General features: G+C 39.9%; 1 protein-coding gene and 1 non-coding gene across 2 annotated transcripts in view; both read left to right on the top strand.

Annotated features, from left to right (window-relative positions):
- LOC115217474 (IQ and ubiquitin-like domain-containing protein) overlaps positions 1–17,272 on the top strand; it is a 33,878-nt gene that overhangs the window by 12,708 nt on the left and 3,898 nt on the right. The window contains exons 8-15 of the mRNA XM_036507164.1: positions 2,297–2,431; positions 4,144–4,305; positions 5,784–6,115; positions 8,509–8,719; positions 10,181–10,356; positions 11,553–11,726; positions 14,848–15,027; positions 16,290–16,532. Of these exons, the coding sequence (XP_036363057.1) occupies positions 2,297–2,431; positions 4,144–4,305; positions 5,784–6,115; positions 8,509–8,719; positions 10,181–10,356; positions 11,553–11,726; positions 14,848–15,027; positions 16,290–16,532 (1,613 nt within the window). The remainder of the gene's footprint in view (positions 1–2,296; positions 2,432–4,143; positions 4,306–5,783; positions 6,116–8,508; positions 8,720–10,180; positions 10,357–11,552; positions 11,727–14,847; positions 15,028–16,289; positions 16,533–17,272) is intronic.
- LOC115217713 lies at positions 1,952–2,056 on the top strand. The gene has a single exon (XR_003882180.1). It is a non-coding gene; the product is annotated as a U6 spliceosomal RNA (small nuclear RNA).

Genomic DNA, 17,272 nt, shown 5'->3' with positions numbered 1-17,272 from the left:
ACGTTAGCACGCCGGGCAAAATGCGTTGCCGTATTTCGTCTGCCGTTACGTTCCGAGTTCAAATTCCGCTGAGGTCGACTTTGCCTTTCATCCTTCCGGGGTCGATAAATTAAGTACCAGTTACGCGCTGGGGTCGATGTAATCGACTTAATCTGTTCGTCTGTCCTTGTTTGTCTCCTCTGTGTTTAGCCCCTTGTGGGTAGTAAAGAAATATATATGTATGTATGTATATATGCATATGTTTTATTTATTAATTTGTTATTATATATATATATATATATGTATATATTTATATGTATCATCATCATCATCATCATCATCAGCGTTTAGCGTCCGTTTTCCATGCTAGCATGGGTTGGACTGTTCGACCGGGGTCTGGGAAGCCAGGAGGCTGCACCAGGCTCCAGTCTGATCTGGCAATGTTTCTACAGCTGTATGCCCTTCTTAATGCCAACCACTCCATGAGTGTAGTGGGTAACTTAGACATGCTTTGTGGTTGAGCACAAGCAAATCACGTCATCGTCATTATTTACAGCCCACAAGCACATGCGAAGATCAAGAGAAATATAATACTTACTCGCACAAACATATTCATGCATACACATACACACACATGTATGACGGGCTTCTTTCAGTTTCTGTCTAACAAATCTATTCGCAAGGTTGGTCAGTCTGGTATGGTACTATAAGAGGAGACTCATACCAAACGTGTCATGTAGTGGTACCGAAACTGAAAGTACATGGTTGGGAAGCGAACTTTACTACACAGCTATTTCTTTGAGCACACACGCACACACACACACACACACACACATACACACACATACACACACACACACACACATACACACACACATACACACACATCAACCAACCATATGTAGCAACAACAGAATTATACCTCAATATTGTTGGAAATGGAGGACTAAATTTATTAAATGATACTCGTATGGAACACTCACTTTCAGGACTTTGAGTTTCTGTGCAAACAATTCAATGAATGTTGTACTTCATTAGTTTTCTTGCAAGTGTAATTCATGCAGTATGTATTCATTACCCTTGCACAAGCTGTTGAATTGTTTGCACTGAAACTCAGAATCCTAAAAGTAAGTGTTCCATCCATAACACAAAGATCAGTTGGAAGGCCACTTCTTGCGCTTCAAAGGCAAACTAAAAGAAAATCTGAAGAGATGCTATATTCTCCTTTTATTCTGTGAAAACAAAGCATCAAACTACAGGACCTGGCACCAGGTCCAGCTCAAAATCTCTCGTGGAAGCATCATCCAACCAAAGTACAAATATATGGGAAATTACCACCTGTATCATCTCTTGTGAAAGGTAGAAGAGTCCAATTTGCTGGACATTGTTGTAGATCTAAAAACGAGGTAATTTCTACTCTTCTCCTTTGGAAGCCATCTGCTCACGATACCAGAGGGCGCACACTCTCCTACCCTGATGTAATCTCCAGGGATACAGGCATCCAGCAACAGGACCTCCGTAATGCTATGATGGACCGTGAAGTCTGGCGTAACATAGTAAATTCCATTGTCTCGACCACAGTTGAACAATGATGATGATGATGATGGACCTGGCACCAGTCCTGCTTCTCCTCGGTTCAAAGATTTGAGCAAAACTGACTCCAACATCGGGATCAACTTCATGCAAACATGAAGGCATGTTGGTAAAATGCTGCTCCTCTAAATGAAAACTTTACTTGTCATTGTGGTTTTGTGGGACAGAGCAAAGTGGGCCTTGCTGTCCACTCAAGAAAACACATAGTAAATGATCCACAAGCACTAAAGCAAACTGAGTCCTCAACTTGTTCCATTTACCAAAAGGTTTGTAAGGCACCAGCAGGCCTCAAGAGATGCATGCATGTCCATAGAACATGATTACCACTTTATTTTACTGAACCCTCATTTGTTGTTCATGCTGAGAGAATCTATCATATATATATTCTGCAGTACATATTCTAAAAATTGGAACAACACAGGGAAGATTAGCATGGCCTCTGCACAAGGATGACACACAAATTCATGAAGTGTTCTATATTTTTTTTTCCATAGGTGCATTTTGACTTTGTGGTAAGAAGATTGTTTCTCAACCACTTGGTTCTATGTACAGCATCATCTTCATCATCAACATCACCATCATAATTTATCATTAATGTAACATCTATGTCTTATTTTAAATATCCAAAGGGTAACTACCATGCCAGTTTGTAACATATATATTATAACATCTGACATGATCATCATTCCCATTTCTGAAAAATGAATTTTCTCTTCTTCATTAGTAAAAGCCTCACTTCTGCCTCACAAGGAAATGGTCGCTATGTCCTGTACACTCGGCGAGACTATAAGACAGATTAAAGAGCGGTTTTGGAAAAGGATGAAAGTTGAACCTTCTGTCATTAAAATCAAATTCTGTGGTAGGTCATTAATAGTTTGTTATATTATTTCTTGCAAATACCTATATATATATTATATATATATATATATATATATATATATATATATATATATATATATATATTATATATATATATATATATATATATATATATAGATATATATATATATACATATATATATATACATATATATATATATATATATATATATACATACATATATATATATATATATATATATATATATATATATATATATATATATAATATATATATATATATATATATATATATATATACTAGCAGTATCGCCTGGCGTTGCTTGGGTTTGTTTCAACCCTTTAGAATTGAAATTTTTGAACGTCATGGGAGCTGTGCTGTTTTCTGACTTTGTAAACATGTAGCATTATGTAGCTTGTTATTCTCTTTAAGTGAACATTTTTCTGGTTGAAATACACCGAAAAATGGTGACACAGCAGTCAAAAAATCGTAAAAAATAGGGATTTTCATAGAAAAAAAAGCAACTTTTGGATGTAAATAATTTTTGGTGTTAACATGGTCCGATTCGAATCTTATCTTCTACGGAATGAAGAGCAAGCCTTCTTCTGTCATACTCTCAATTTTGGTCAACTTGTGCCGCAGAGTCTCGGAGGAGATTAGTGTTAGTTGAAGGCTACCAAACCTGCCACACACAGACAACTTCAGCTTTATATATAGAGAGATATGTCACTGATACACTCTTTCACAATCATCTTTTGCATGTTTATCTTGATGACACTGTGTAACAAAATTTTAATTTTCTTTTTTTTTTTTTCACCTTTGGTCAGTAAGTGTTACTTCCTATTTGCTTCTTTCTAGAAATCAAAGGAATTAACTACCGTTCCCTTCAAACTTTTCTTTTGTCACCTGGACATCAATGTTTTGAAACTGACCTATTTCCCATTACATTTCAGACAGATTCCGCACTGAGTTGCTGAAGCAGAAATATCATTATAGCAAATATTCTGTTCAATACCACAAATTTGTTTGTCAGTTGTTTGACCTTAACTACTTGACCATGTCCCTTTGTGTATATGCTCTAAAAATATGGAATGGTTACATCCAAAATGCTTTTGAACATAAATCTCTTTGATCACAGCTGACCTAAGGCTTACCAACAATAACAAAACAACATCATCAGCATCATCGTTTAACGTCCGCTTTCCATGCTAGCATGAGTTGGACGATTTTGACTGAGGGCTGGTGAACCAGACAGCCACACCAGCCTCCAATCTTGATCTGGCAGAGTTTCTACACCTGGATGCCCTTCCTAATGCCAACCACTCTTAGAGTGTAGTGGGTGCTTTTTATGTACCACCGGCACGGGGCCAGTCAGGTGGTACTGGCAATGACCTCACTCAAATCTTTTTACACATGCCACCGGCACAGGTGCCAGTAAGGTGAGATCGGTAACGATCACACTCAAATGGTGCCCTTTTACATGCCACCGGCATAGAAGCCAGTTAGCTGCTCTAGCAACGATCTCGCTTGGATGGTGCTCTTGGCACACTACTTGCACGGGCACAAGTGCCAGTAAGGCGACGCTGGTAACGATCACACTCGAATGGTGCCCTTTTATGTGCCACTGGCACGGAAGCCGGGGTTAACATGTAGATAGATGTAAGATAAGAAATTGAATGAATGCTTGAATGGCTGTGGAATCTCACACTATTTCTTCTGTTTATTTTTAGGTGAATTACAAATGGATGACACGCGGTTGGTTGATCTGGGTGCCAGACGAAATCGATCAATTGATCTTGAAGTAGAGTCCAGAGATCCTGAGCACTTTCCTTTAAAATCTTTCAAACGAGAGTCTTATGTACCAGACATTCTCACTATCAACGTCGTTAACAGTAAGTAGAGACCCTGGAGTTTTTATCAGTGCATCTTCTCCTCAACTTATGACCAAGTTCCATTCCAACTGACCGATCATAAGTCGATCTGGTCGTATGTTGGGTTTATATTTTTCAACAATATTTTCATTCATGCGAATCGTGGCCGATGCCAGCGCCGCCTCAACTGACTTCCGTGTCAGTGTCACGTAAAAAGCACCATCCGAATCGTGGCCGAAGCCAGTGCCACCTTGACTGGCTTCCGTGCCGGTGGCACGTAAAATGCACCAATCCAACCGTGGCCGATGCCAGCCTCGCCTGGCACCAGTGCAGGTGGCACGTAAAAAGCACCCACTACACTCACGGAGTGGTTGGTGTTAGGAAGGGCATCCAGCTGTAGAAACATTGCCAGATAAGACTGGAGCCTGGTGCAGCCTTCTGTCTTCCCAGATCCCCGGTCGAACCGTCCAACCCATGCTAGCATGGAGAACGAACATTAAACGATGATGATGATGATGATGATGAACTGATGCTTGAAAGTGACTGAGAGGAAGTGGTCGGCAGTGGACACCTGAGTCTTAGGGAGACCTATGTTGCCAGATGCTGCTATAGTTAGCATATGCACAGCTGCCCAAAATCCAAAAATCGATTTTCAAAATTTTTTGTGGTCATAAGTGTGGATGGTCGTAAGTTGCGTAGGTCATAAGTCGAGGAGAAGGTGTATTTCAGAATATCTTGCAGTTTATATTTTTGGTAGACTTAAACGTAGTGGCATCAGAAAAAAATTAATTAGAAACAATTAGCTCTAGTATTTATGTTTTCGTTTTTGTTTTAAGTTTGGTACTTATTTTATTAGCCTTTTTGCCAAACCACTAGGTTATAGGGATGCAAACAAACCAACACCGATTTTCAAGCAGTGATGGGGGGTGACAAAAACAAGCTCACAAACAAACACACACACACATGCACACACAAACACACACACACATTTTATCTTTTACTTGTTTTAAACATTGGACTGTGGCCATGCTGGGGCACCATCTTCAAAGGAAAAAGAAGACGTGAAGCTTGCAAAGGTATTTTCTTACAATTTCTGTTCCTTTTTTTTTTTCCTTGTTGAAGTAAATCTGGTTGTTGTTTTTTTTTTTGTTTTTTTTCAATAATTCAATCTGTAAGATTTTTGTTTTCTGTCTTTGTGTGATATCTGCACTTGTAGGGTGCTTCTCACATTTTACAAATCTACCCCAATAGTTATTCTTTTTTAAAGTCTGGTACTTATTCTGCAGTTGTAGTAGTAGTAGTAGTAGTAGTAGTAGTAGTGTGTTTGTAGTGGTGGTGCTGGTAGGTTGGAATTACTTAAATTGTTTCACTAAAGCCTAAGGAAATGTATGAACATCACTGATTCTTCTTTATCCTACTCTGATATTTTATGCAGTTGAAATAAATTTTTAATATTAAATTCTTTGATGCATTATAAAATGTTGCTCATATTTCTGCAGAAAAAGGAGAGGGAAAAGAAGTAGCAGTGGAAGTACTACAACCAACCAGAACGAAACCATTCCTCGGAGGTTTTCGACACAAAACCAATCGGGTAGAGTATTTCAATGCCTCAAGCCAGACCAAACCTGTCCCACTACACTGGCCTAAAAGAACACTGTTCACTCGAGACACTCAAACAAAACAATTGACCAACCAAAAGCTGCAAACCCCTCAAGATACATCAACACAGATGACTAAAATTGGCTGTTATGTGTCTGTAGCAGAAAACAAACTTCACACTCCTGGGAAATATATAACCTCAAAGGAAAAAGAAGACGTGAAGCTTGCAAAGGTATTTTCTTACTATTTCTTTTCCTTTTTTTTCCTTGTTGAAGTAAATCTGGTTGTTGTTTTTTATTTTTTTATTTTTTCAATAATTTAATCTGTAAGATTTTTGTTATCTGTCTTTGTGTGATATCTGCACTTGTAGGGTGCTTCTCACTTTTCCCTACAATGTTGTAGAAAGGAATAAAACGGCAGGAACACGAATGGCTGAACAAATAACAATAAAGGTTTATTATTTTCACAGAAAGAGATACTTTATCGCTGATCATCGGTAGCATGGATGCCTGGGTTAGGAAGGCAGCAGAGTCAGATTAAATCACCATGGTTAAACAGTCTTCACCGCCTGCGGAGTCTGGTTCACTCTTCGAGTCTGGTTCACCTCTTCGCTCGGAGCCTTGTCGGGACACGTCTTAATTCATCGACCGCCAAGAGCCAAGAGGCTTGGAATAGCGGGAAAGGCCAACTGCTCCTGATTACTGCAGATGCGCATCAGGGGACTTCTGGTGGCCTACTAGAAGACACCAAACATTGCACATGCGCAGATACACATCCCAAAATGGTGTCTAAGACCTGGCATCACTACAAATCTTTTGTACTTTAAATTTTTTGCTTTATTTTCTTTGTTTTTTAACCAATTTATTTTTGCATGTAGGTGCAGGCATGGCTGTGTTGTAAGAAGTTTGCTCCCCAACCACATGGTTCCAGGTTCAATCCCACCTTGGGCAAGTGTCTTTTACTGTAGCCTCAGGTTGACCAAAGCCTTCGGAACGGATTTGGTTGATGAAAACTGGAAGAAGCTTGTAGTGTGTATTCATATATATATATATATATATATATATATATATATTTAGAAATTGTTATGGCTGATCAGAGTGTGACCATTGGTTTTTTGCACCTGTAAAGTGCTTAGCCATATAGGTGACTTGTCAGAGTCAAATCACTGAAGGCACATAACCTCTCTACACCTGGAGGGAGGAATATATCATGATCAGCTAGTTTTGTAAACAAAAAATATACAACCGGAAGAGCCATGCAAGCAGTGTTAACAGGTGAGCTGGGGTTATTTCCCTTACATAGGTTCCATCATACACTGGGGATAGTTCCCCAGTCGCCATGCATCAGATAAGATACACACACATTCCCAATTCCCTTTCAGTTACTTGAATAACTTGGGACTTATAAATGGAAAACCTTATATTAATCAGAACATATGAAACAAAGGCTTATTAAGAGTCTGAAAAAAAAAATGGAATGAACATTTAGGACAAACTTATGAAAATGCTTTGCACAGGCAAAGAATTAAATGAATTTTCCAAAAGACCACTAAGGGAAAAGAGGTTATTGAGCACAGCAGCAGACAAGTGAGCCTGGCTAAAAGAGCATAGAAACTCCAACAGACCTAAGATCATATGCAAATGAGCTCTATGTGACAGAGATTGTCACTCACATATAGGTCTAATTAGCCGCTGGAGACACTGCTCCAGCTGAGCTGGAAACAGCAAGGATACTACCCATTGTCAGCTCTGACTGAAGGAGGCCCTAGATTTAGTTAACAAGCCAATTTTATTAACTGATGGCCTCATCACACAGTTGAAAGAAACAATGAAAATTTTGCTCTGAAGCATAACATTATGGGTGGAGGCGCAATGGCCCAATGGTTAGGGCAGCAGACTCGCAGTTGGGGGATTGCAGTTTCGATTCCCAGACTGGGCGTTGTGTGTGTTTATTGAGCGAAAACATTTAAAGCTCCATAAGGCTCTGGCAGGGGTTGGTGGCGACCCATCTTGTACTCTTTTGCCCCAACCGGGCCCATGAGCCTGGCTAGGCTTGAAAATGGCACACTACTCTAAAATTGGGATCTACTTCTTGGATTTAATGATAGCAGAAAGTTTATTGTTGGAAATTTGGTGGTAATGTTGAGTAGTTAAAGTGTGGCTATAAAACTCACTTGCTAGTACATGGTTTTAGGTTCAATCTCACTGCGCATCATCTTGGGCATTTATTTGTCTTCTACTGTATCCCCAAGATGACCAATGCCTTGTAAATGAATTCGGTAGATAGAAACTGTGGAAGCCTATAGCATATATATGTGTGTATGTATGTGTGTGCATGTACATGTGTGTGTGTCTATGTGTGTTGCTTTGTATTTGTCCTTGCCTACTGTTTGACAACCGGTGTTGGTTTGTTTATGTCCCTGTAACTTAGCAGTTTGGCAATAGAGAGACTGTTAGAATAAGTATCAGACTTTAAAGTAAAATAAGTGTTGGGGCTGATGTGTTTGAGGCGGTGTCACACATGGCTGCAATCCAATGACTGAAGCCGACCAAAAATAAAAAAAAAAAGAAAGAAACATGTTGAAGTACTCTCTGATTAGCTCATTTGATCTGTTTTCTATTGAAGGTGATTATACTGCAGACATATATACGTCGGCACCTTGCCTGGAAGTATGTAATGAAAGTCAGAAAACAGAAAGAAGCAAGATTACAGTTTGAAAAAGACGAAGCTCTGAAAAGACAACAGGAGAAGGAAGATAGAATTAAGGCTGAGTTCCTGCGTCGGCAATGTCCTCGCAGCAGGAAAGATTTCAATACTTTATATGATGCACTTGAAAGTGAGTCACAGTTCTTATATATTCAAGAGATTTGTACCATTGAGTATAATCTGCATTTTTTTCCCCCAAAATTTAAAAGTCAAAATCCCTAGTGCGTACTATATACAAGGTTAAAAATGAAAATTATTTCCTAAGCAATGTCCGAGTCTCTATTTGCTGTCCGGCTGTGTTTATTCAGACGCATTTTGTGATGTCGGGTGCGAAAATACCTTAAGCTAAGCCTGAAAGCAATGAAGTCATAAAATAATCATCCATAACTTGCAGTAAGCAACATTTATTAAACGTTATTACTAATTTAAATTTAATTTGTCAAAATATTTTCCTCGCTTTGAGACCGCGACCTGTTCACTGACAAAGCTTCGTGCTGCATCTCTGAGATGCAGCACAAAGCTTTGTCAGTGAACAGGTCGCGGTCTCAAAGCGACGAAAATATTTTGACAAATTAAATTTAAATGTTGAAGTGAATCTAACGGTTTTGTGTGTTTCTTAAATGGCTTATAAACACCTTCCACACTGCAATTGTTTTTGTTCCAGCACACGATCTCAGATCAAGTCACTCGCTATGCAAGTACATCTCCGTAACTGTTATTACTGTTATTTCTTTATTTTCTGCAAACAAAATACACAAAAAAGCTACACGTCTGCATTATGTTATATGTACAATAATAATAAAGGCGGCGAGCTGGCAGAACCGTTAGCATGCCGGGCGAAATGCTTTGTGGTATTTCGTCTGCCGCTGCCTTGTGGGTAATAAAGAAACAAATAATAAAGGACATTACCGTATACAGTTTTACAAACCAAGGACGTTATATAGACCTCCTCGACTCAAGTTAGAGAAGGGGTGCGTATTATACACGAGGTTTAGGTTTTTCAGAGGTACAGCCCACTAAAAATCCCCTGCGTATTATACTCAAGGGCGGACTATACTCGAGGATTTACGGTATGTATGAGTGACACACAAACACACACACATATACACACAATACACATACATTTACATACACACTTATAGTACTCAGTTTTGCTGAGATGGGTGAGTCTTTTTAAGTGCGGCACATCACCCTTAATCCCAATCTTTTGTCATCACTTCTTGAAGATCAGGGTCCTGAGATCAGCCTTAACCCGTGTTTCTTGGATCTTCTTCAACAAACTTCATCCATGATAAATGTTTAGTATATTATAGTATATATAGGCATAGGAATGGCTTGCTTATGAACCACATGGTTCCGGGTTCAGTCCCACTGCGTGGCACCTTGGGCAATTGTCTTCTACTATAGCCTCGGGCCGACCAAAGTGGGACTGAACCTGGAATCATGTGGTTCATAAGCAAGCTACTTACCACACAACCACTCCTGCACCTATACAGCTTTCTTCATCTAGTTGGGAAAGTCTTGTTAAAAAAAAAATCTTTCTATAGATATTCATGCTTTGATGTCTGGTCATTTATTTGGATTGTGTCAGAATGGCGCCTGCAAGAAATTGCCAAGATCAACGAAACCTTAACTGGTGCCGAACGCAAAGCAGCTCTCTACATGTTGTTGAATCAAGAGATGGAGCACCTGGCAGCCATCGGGAGACACCAGGCCATTGCTGATGAAATTGTTGCCGAGAAGAATATAGAATCTTTCCTTAATAAGGTCAGTATACTTTCTCCTTTGCTACTATTCAACTCCAGGATAGCTCTGTTCAAGCAATCTTATGATTGATCAAAAGCGTTCCAGCCATGACCATCCTGTCCTTTTTTGCAATAATATCTCTAAGGTTACATTATTCAATGTTTCTTTCTTTTTTTGCAACAGCTGTATGTGAGTTGAAGAAAATTTGACTTCTGTTTCTTGCAGGCTGTACAGCTGCATAGGTTTCCATCAGTACAGTTTATCATCATCATCGTTTAACGTGGCGTCTGGGAAGTCAGGAGGCTGCATTAGGCTCCAGTTTGATCTGGCAGTGTTTCTACAGCTGGATGCCCTTCCTAACTCCAACCATTCCGTGAGTGTAGTGGGTGCTTTTTACGTGCCACCGGCATGGTTCATAAGCAAGTTACTTACAACACAGCCACTCCTACACCTTTTGTTTACTCCTTTTGATATCAATCCAAGTGCTTCAATAACAATAGGTAATATTGTTGCTTTGAGATGCCACATTCTTCTGATTTCTATTTCCAAGTCCTTACATTTATCCAATTTCTCAAACATTTTGTTAGCTGGGGTTGCAACATCTGTCAAAAGACATATCTTTTCAACATAATTTTTTTTTTCTACAATGAGATATGTGGTTGGTTAGCCTGAATTTCCCAATCAGTCTGAACATTGAAATTCCAAAGAATGGTAACTTCAATATTCTTCACAGTTTGTGATGGTTTCTCTTCACACCAATTCTCTTTGAGATGGTGGTGCAGCATGAATGACCAGAGTGTCTACTGAACTGCCTTGTCATGTCATTGCAAGTACCCTGTTGGTGCCAGTGTAACACATCTAGAGATGTGTTACACTAGCAGAGATACTCTACTACTACTACTACTACTACTACTACTACTGCTGCTGCTACTGCCGCTGTTGTTGTTGTTGTTATTAAGCAACAAGGCGGGTAAGGGTGATTAGGTGATGGTCTAGGGCTTAGGGGTAGGAGATCCCAGATTTTGGAAAAAAAAACTTTGGTCGTCTTGTAGTCGTGGGCTCTTCGTTAATGTCCGACACCACTGGGAGGTGGCCCTCGAAGTCGCTGGAAATGGAGATCTCCAGGTCCAAATTCTTGAATGGCTGCTGCTGCTACTACTACTACTACTACTACTACTACTGTTATTATTATTATTATTATCTTATTTCTTTTAAAGACTGCTGCTCCACGAAGTATTATCTCTAGCTATGACAACCAAAAGACACTCATTGACACTCCATACACAATACGAGCCAGAGAGCTGCAGGAGATCTATAACAGCCTCATCGTAAATAATTTCACTCTTGATGAAAGACTCGATATTTTGCTGACGTTAAAATATACCATAAGGGTGAGTATGTTTGCTTCGGTTATTTCTTGGCTGCCAACAGAATTAAGATGTGCTATTCATAGAAAGAGTGGAGGCGCATGGCTTAGTGGTTAGGGTGCCAGCATCATGATGGTAAGATTGTGGTTTCGATTCCTTGACCGGGCGATGCGTTGTGTTCTTGAGCAAATCACTTCATTTCACGTTGCTTCAGTCCACTCAGCTGGCAAAAATGAGTAATGCTGTGATGGACTGGCGTCCCGTCCAGCTGGGGAACACATACGCCATAGAAACCAGAAAACTGGGCCCATGAGCCTGGCTAGGCTTTAAAAAAAGGGCGCATTTATTTTAATTTTATTCATAAAAGGATTGTCTTAATCCTTTATGAAACAGACCTACCTGAGACCACTTCTAGTTTTAGGATAAGACAAGAAACTGTTTCAAAGTGTTTATATTTTAAGTGAAACATTTTATCGTAATTTTATTGGGGAACATTTTGTTAGATTAGGTATAAAGGGTTATAGACATTGTCCCTCTTTCTAAAAGGCACATGGCTCAGTGGTTAGAACGTCGGGCTCTCACTCATGAGGTAGTGAGAGTGATTCCCAGATTAGGCTGTAGGCTGTGTTCTTGAGCAAGACACTTTATTTCATGTTGCTCCAGTTTACTCAGCTGTAGAAATGAGTTGCGATGTCACTGGAGCCAAGCTGTATTGGCCCTTGCTTTTCCCTTGGATAACATCAGTGGTGTAGAGAAGGGAGGCTGGTATGCATGGGTGACTGCTGGCCTTCCATAAACAACCTTCCCCAGACATGTGCCTCAGAGGGTAACTTTCTAGGTGCAATCTCATGGTTATTTATGACCAAAGAGCATCTTTACCCTTACTTCTTCTTCTCCTTCTTGTCTTGAGACAGCATTCACCCGGGGTGGGTTGAGCTGGCTTCATTCATCCACAAAGGTGCATCCCTCACAAACACCAACCAGACCTGGCAATTTGAGGCTAACGACCGCGTGATCTCCAACCACTCCTTATTCCAGCAGCGAACACTGTAGATTATGAGGGCCTAGGCTGGTTTTCAGATCAGCCTTGACTGTCATCAGCCAGGTTTCTACCCTTACACTTCCTTCTGAGTAAAAGGTAAAAATAGTATTACTTATAATCTAAGGTGGCCAGCTGGTAAAACTGTTGGCACACCGGGCAAAACGCTGTGGCATTTTGTCTGTCTTTACATTCTGTGTTCAAATTTTGCCAGGATTGATTCTGCATTTCATCCTTTCAGGTTTGATATAATATTTACCTGTTGAGTACTGGTGGGGTTCGATGTAACTGACTTACCTGCTCCCCTGGAATCGCTGGCCTTGTGCCAAAATTCGACACCAAATTACTTATGAAATGCATTTGTCTACTTGTGTGAATTAATTTTGAAAATAGTCGAATTATTGGGGAGATTTAGTAAGATATTCAACATGGTATGGCTGTGTGGTTAAGAAGCTTTCTTTGCAACCATGTGGTTTTGGGTTCAATTCCAGTGCATGGCACTTTGGGCAAGTGTCTTCTACTATAGCTCCAGGACAAACAGTGCCATGTTAGTGGATTTGGTAGATGGAAACTGTGCAGAAGATCATCATATGTACATACATACATGCATAATACATACACACACACACATATACACACACATATATGTATTATATATATGTGTGTGTTTGTATTTGTGCTTATGGTTCTCCATTACAACTTGATAACCATCAATGGTTTGTTTTTGTCCCTGTAACTTATCAGTTTGGCAAAAGAAACCAATGGAATAAGTAGCAAACTTAAGAATAAGTACAAGGGTCAATTTTATTTAACTAAATCCGTTAAGATGTTGCCTCAGCATGGCAGCAGTCCAATGACTGAAACAAGTAAAAGATAAAAAATAAAGACCAAATCTATACAGTGCTCTCTGGTTCAAGCAAATGCTGTGAATAAATCCTGAGGGAAGACATCAGGTTTTCAGTTTGTTCTACGCACCATTTAACAATGTCTTTCAATGTATTTTCTCACAACCATCAAAGTGTGAAACGCTCCTCACGAATGCAAGTTCATGAGATGGTTGTGATCTGTAAACAGTTTTCTGTTGGAACTGGAAAGAGGAGTATAAACACACAATGCATATGTCAAAATAAAATGGAAGAGAAGAATCATCATTATCGTGGTCATTCAATGCCTGCTTTCCATGCTGGCATGGGTTGGATGGCTTGATTGAGGACTGGCAAGCTAGAAGGCTGTGCCAGGCTCCAATCTGATCTGGCAGAGTTTCTACAGCTGGATGCCCTTCCTAATGCCAACCACTCCAAGTGTAGTGGGTGCTTTTTATGTGCCACCAGCTCGAGGGCCAGTCGGACGGTACTGGCAATGATCAAACTTGTATGGTGCTTTTTATGTGCCACCGGTATGAAACCAGTCAGGTAGCACTGACATCGACCACGCTCAAATGGTGCTTTTTACGTGCCACCAGCATGGGTACCAAAAGCCAAACAAGTTATATGATGGTCTGCATGCCATGTCTGACACCACTATCATGCAGCTTTGATGCAATTTTCTTGTTTTATCTGTTATCTTGTTTCAGTCATTAGACTGTGGCCATGCTGGAGCACTGCCTCAAAGAATTTTTAGTCAAACAAACCGACCCCAGTATTTATTATAATTTTTTTTATTTTTAAGCCTGGCACTTATTCTATCGGTTCCTTTTGCTGAACTGCTAAGTTACAGGGATGTAGACACACCAACACCAGTTGTCAAGCAGTGGTGGAGGATGAACACCGACACAAAGACACTCACACGCATGCACACAAACACATGCATGCACACACACACACACACACGCATGCACACACTCACATGCATCCACACACACACACACACACACACACACGCATGCACACACTCACATGCATCCACACACACACACACACAATAGGCTTTTACCAGTTTCCACCTACCAAATCCACTCACAAGACTTCGCTCATCCCAAGGCTACAGTAGAAGACACTTGCCCAAGGTGCCACACTATGGGACTGAACCCAGAACCATGTGAGTAGGATGCAAGCTTCTTACCACACAGCTAACCTTGCGTACTGACCCTTATATATGGTGTTTCAGGAACATGACTATTGCAAGATGAGTTATGAGCTTACATGCCTGGTTGACCGTGAAGCTGACCTTCTGATGAGAGGCGTGTCAAATAACAATTTGGCAGGCCTACGCAAAAGGATTGCTACTCTCTTTCTACAGTACATCAAGACACCAATCTTTAACCCAGAAGCTGCAAGATATACAACGGTGAGTCAAATTCTACTTAGTTTTGAGTCTTATTACTGGTGGTGGTGGTGGTGGAGGTGGCGGCGGTTGTGGCAGCGGCAGCGGCGGCTGTGGCAGCGGCAACGGCGGTTGATGATGATGATGATGATAGTGATGATGATAACAAGGAGGAGGAGGAGCAGAATGATGAGGATTTTGCTGTTGTTGTTAACATTGTTGATGATGAAGCACATGGCTCAGTAGTAAGAGCGTCGAGCTTACGATCGTGAGGTTGTGAGTTCGATTCCCGGACCAGGCTGCATGTTGTGTTCTTGAGCAAGACACTTTATTTCATGTTGCTCCAGTTAAGTCAGCTGTAGAAATGGGTTGCGACATCACTGGTGCCAAGCTGTATCGGCCCCTTTGCCTTTCCCTTGGATAACATCAGTGGTGTGGAGAGGGGAGGCTGGTATACATGGGCGACTGCTGGTCTTCCACACACAAGAAGAAGATGACAATGATGACAGCGACTCAGATAGCGCAGACCTCCGTTAAAAAAAAACACGCAGCCATATGATTTACAAAAAAAAAAACCTTAGGGATCGTTTGAATGTCGTGAAGTCACTTTCCTCCTTTATGTGTGTCTGGCATGATGTTGAAGAGAGCAGGGCCAATTGAGGTGAAATAGTTCTGTCACAGTGTTGTGATATGGCACAAACATTTCTGTAGTGGGCAGATGGCACAGAATCTAAGCCTTGGATGAATTTTAAAGATGGGCAATGTTGATGGAATATTTTCCACGTCATACAGATGATATAGAGCTCACAGTGGTGGTGGGGGTAGCAAAGCCTGAGCTTTTTGAGTCAATCCCAATAGTCAAGGCTTGTCATGTCATCCTCAGCAGACCTCTGCCAAGCAGCTCATTTTAAGATAGAAACACGAGTAAAATTACTAATAGAGAAAAGAAAATAAACTTTGGAAACAGCAACGCCACCATAGGTTATGTGGAAACGATGAACGTGTCTTCAAGGGAGATAATCAAAGAACGTAACGTAATACTTCATGTAAAATAAATATAACAAATGAAAAATCCTTCAAGAATCCATAAAAATTCACGGATCACTACCAAAATTTTTCTGCAAGTATCATAAAATATTGTTCACAACTTTTTGAGTTATTTTGCACACAGACAGACAAACCAACACCAATGAAAACATAACTTCCTTCCATGGCGGAGGTAATAATAATAATAATAATAATAATTATAATAATAGTAATAATAATATTTTTCTTAACTGTTCTAGCTTCCGCCATTGACAAAGAAACAGAAAGTATATTACTGTGCAAGTTGCAACAAATTTTATTCATCAAACCAATTCCCACTTAATGTTAATGCTCAAGTCCCTGGTCCATGTAAAATGTGTAAGAGTAAAGACAATGAAGGGCGTCTTAGAAGGGACTTCAACATCTACAGGTATATGCTGAAATCTCTGCGGTCAAGGGAAGAACGTTACAAAGACAACTCGACTATTGCTTTTCTTCTTCAGGTGAATATTTTATTATCGCTATTATTATTCTTGTTGTTCCTACACTCTGTCAGTTTTCCAAGGAAGTTAATAACTCGAATGGAGAAATATAGATAGAGTGAGAGAAAAAGGAGAGGAAGGGAGTGAAACAGGTTTTTGTTCAGCATGAAATTGTCAAACCATCTTTCTCAGACTATGACAGACTACCATCATATATCCTTTTTTCTCTCCTTGTTTTTTTCTCTCCTTTTTTTTTTCTCTCCTTGTTTTTTTCTGTGTATCTTTCTGTCGAAGAGCGTAGGCTCGAAACGTAAAAGACTTTTTCTATTTCTATTCCTGAGCGCTATACTAATACATTTGTTTGTTTGTACTCCACCTGCCTTCGTCTTTTGTTTATTTTTGTAAACTTTCCCGTTTTATATATATATATATATGTATATATATATATATATATGACAGACTATCACACGCGCACATATACACACACACACACACTTTCTCACAAGACAATGATAAAAAGGAAATACAGACAACTTATTGAAAAGTGACATTTTTCCCCCCTTGGAGTAAACACCTGATTTTACCATTACTAAAAGCAAAGAATCAATTATTATTGACAACCTAACCAGCAAAGAGATCAACAAAATTTTTTTTCTTCTTTCTCTTCTCCCTTTTCTTCCTTTCCTTCTTTTTCTTTAACACTTCCTTCAGATACAAAAAACACACGCACATACATACACACACACACACACACACACACA

Source organism: Octopus sinensis, linkage group LG11 (assembly GCF_006345805.1).
Source record: "Octopus sinensis linkage group LG11, ASM634580v1, whole genome shotgun sequence".
NCBI lineage: Eukaryota > Metazoa > Mollusca > Cephalopoda > Octopoda > Octopodidae > Octopus > Octopus sinensis.
This window is presented reverse-complemented; position numbering and strand designations above follow the sequence as displayed.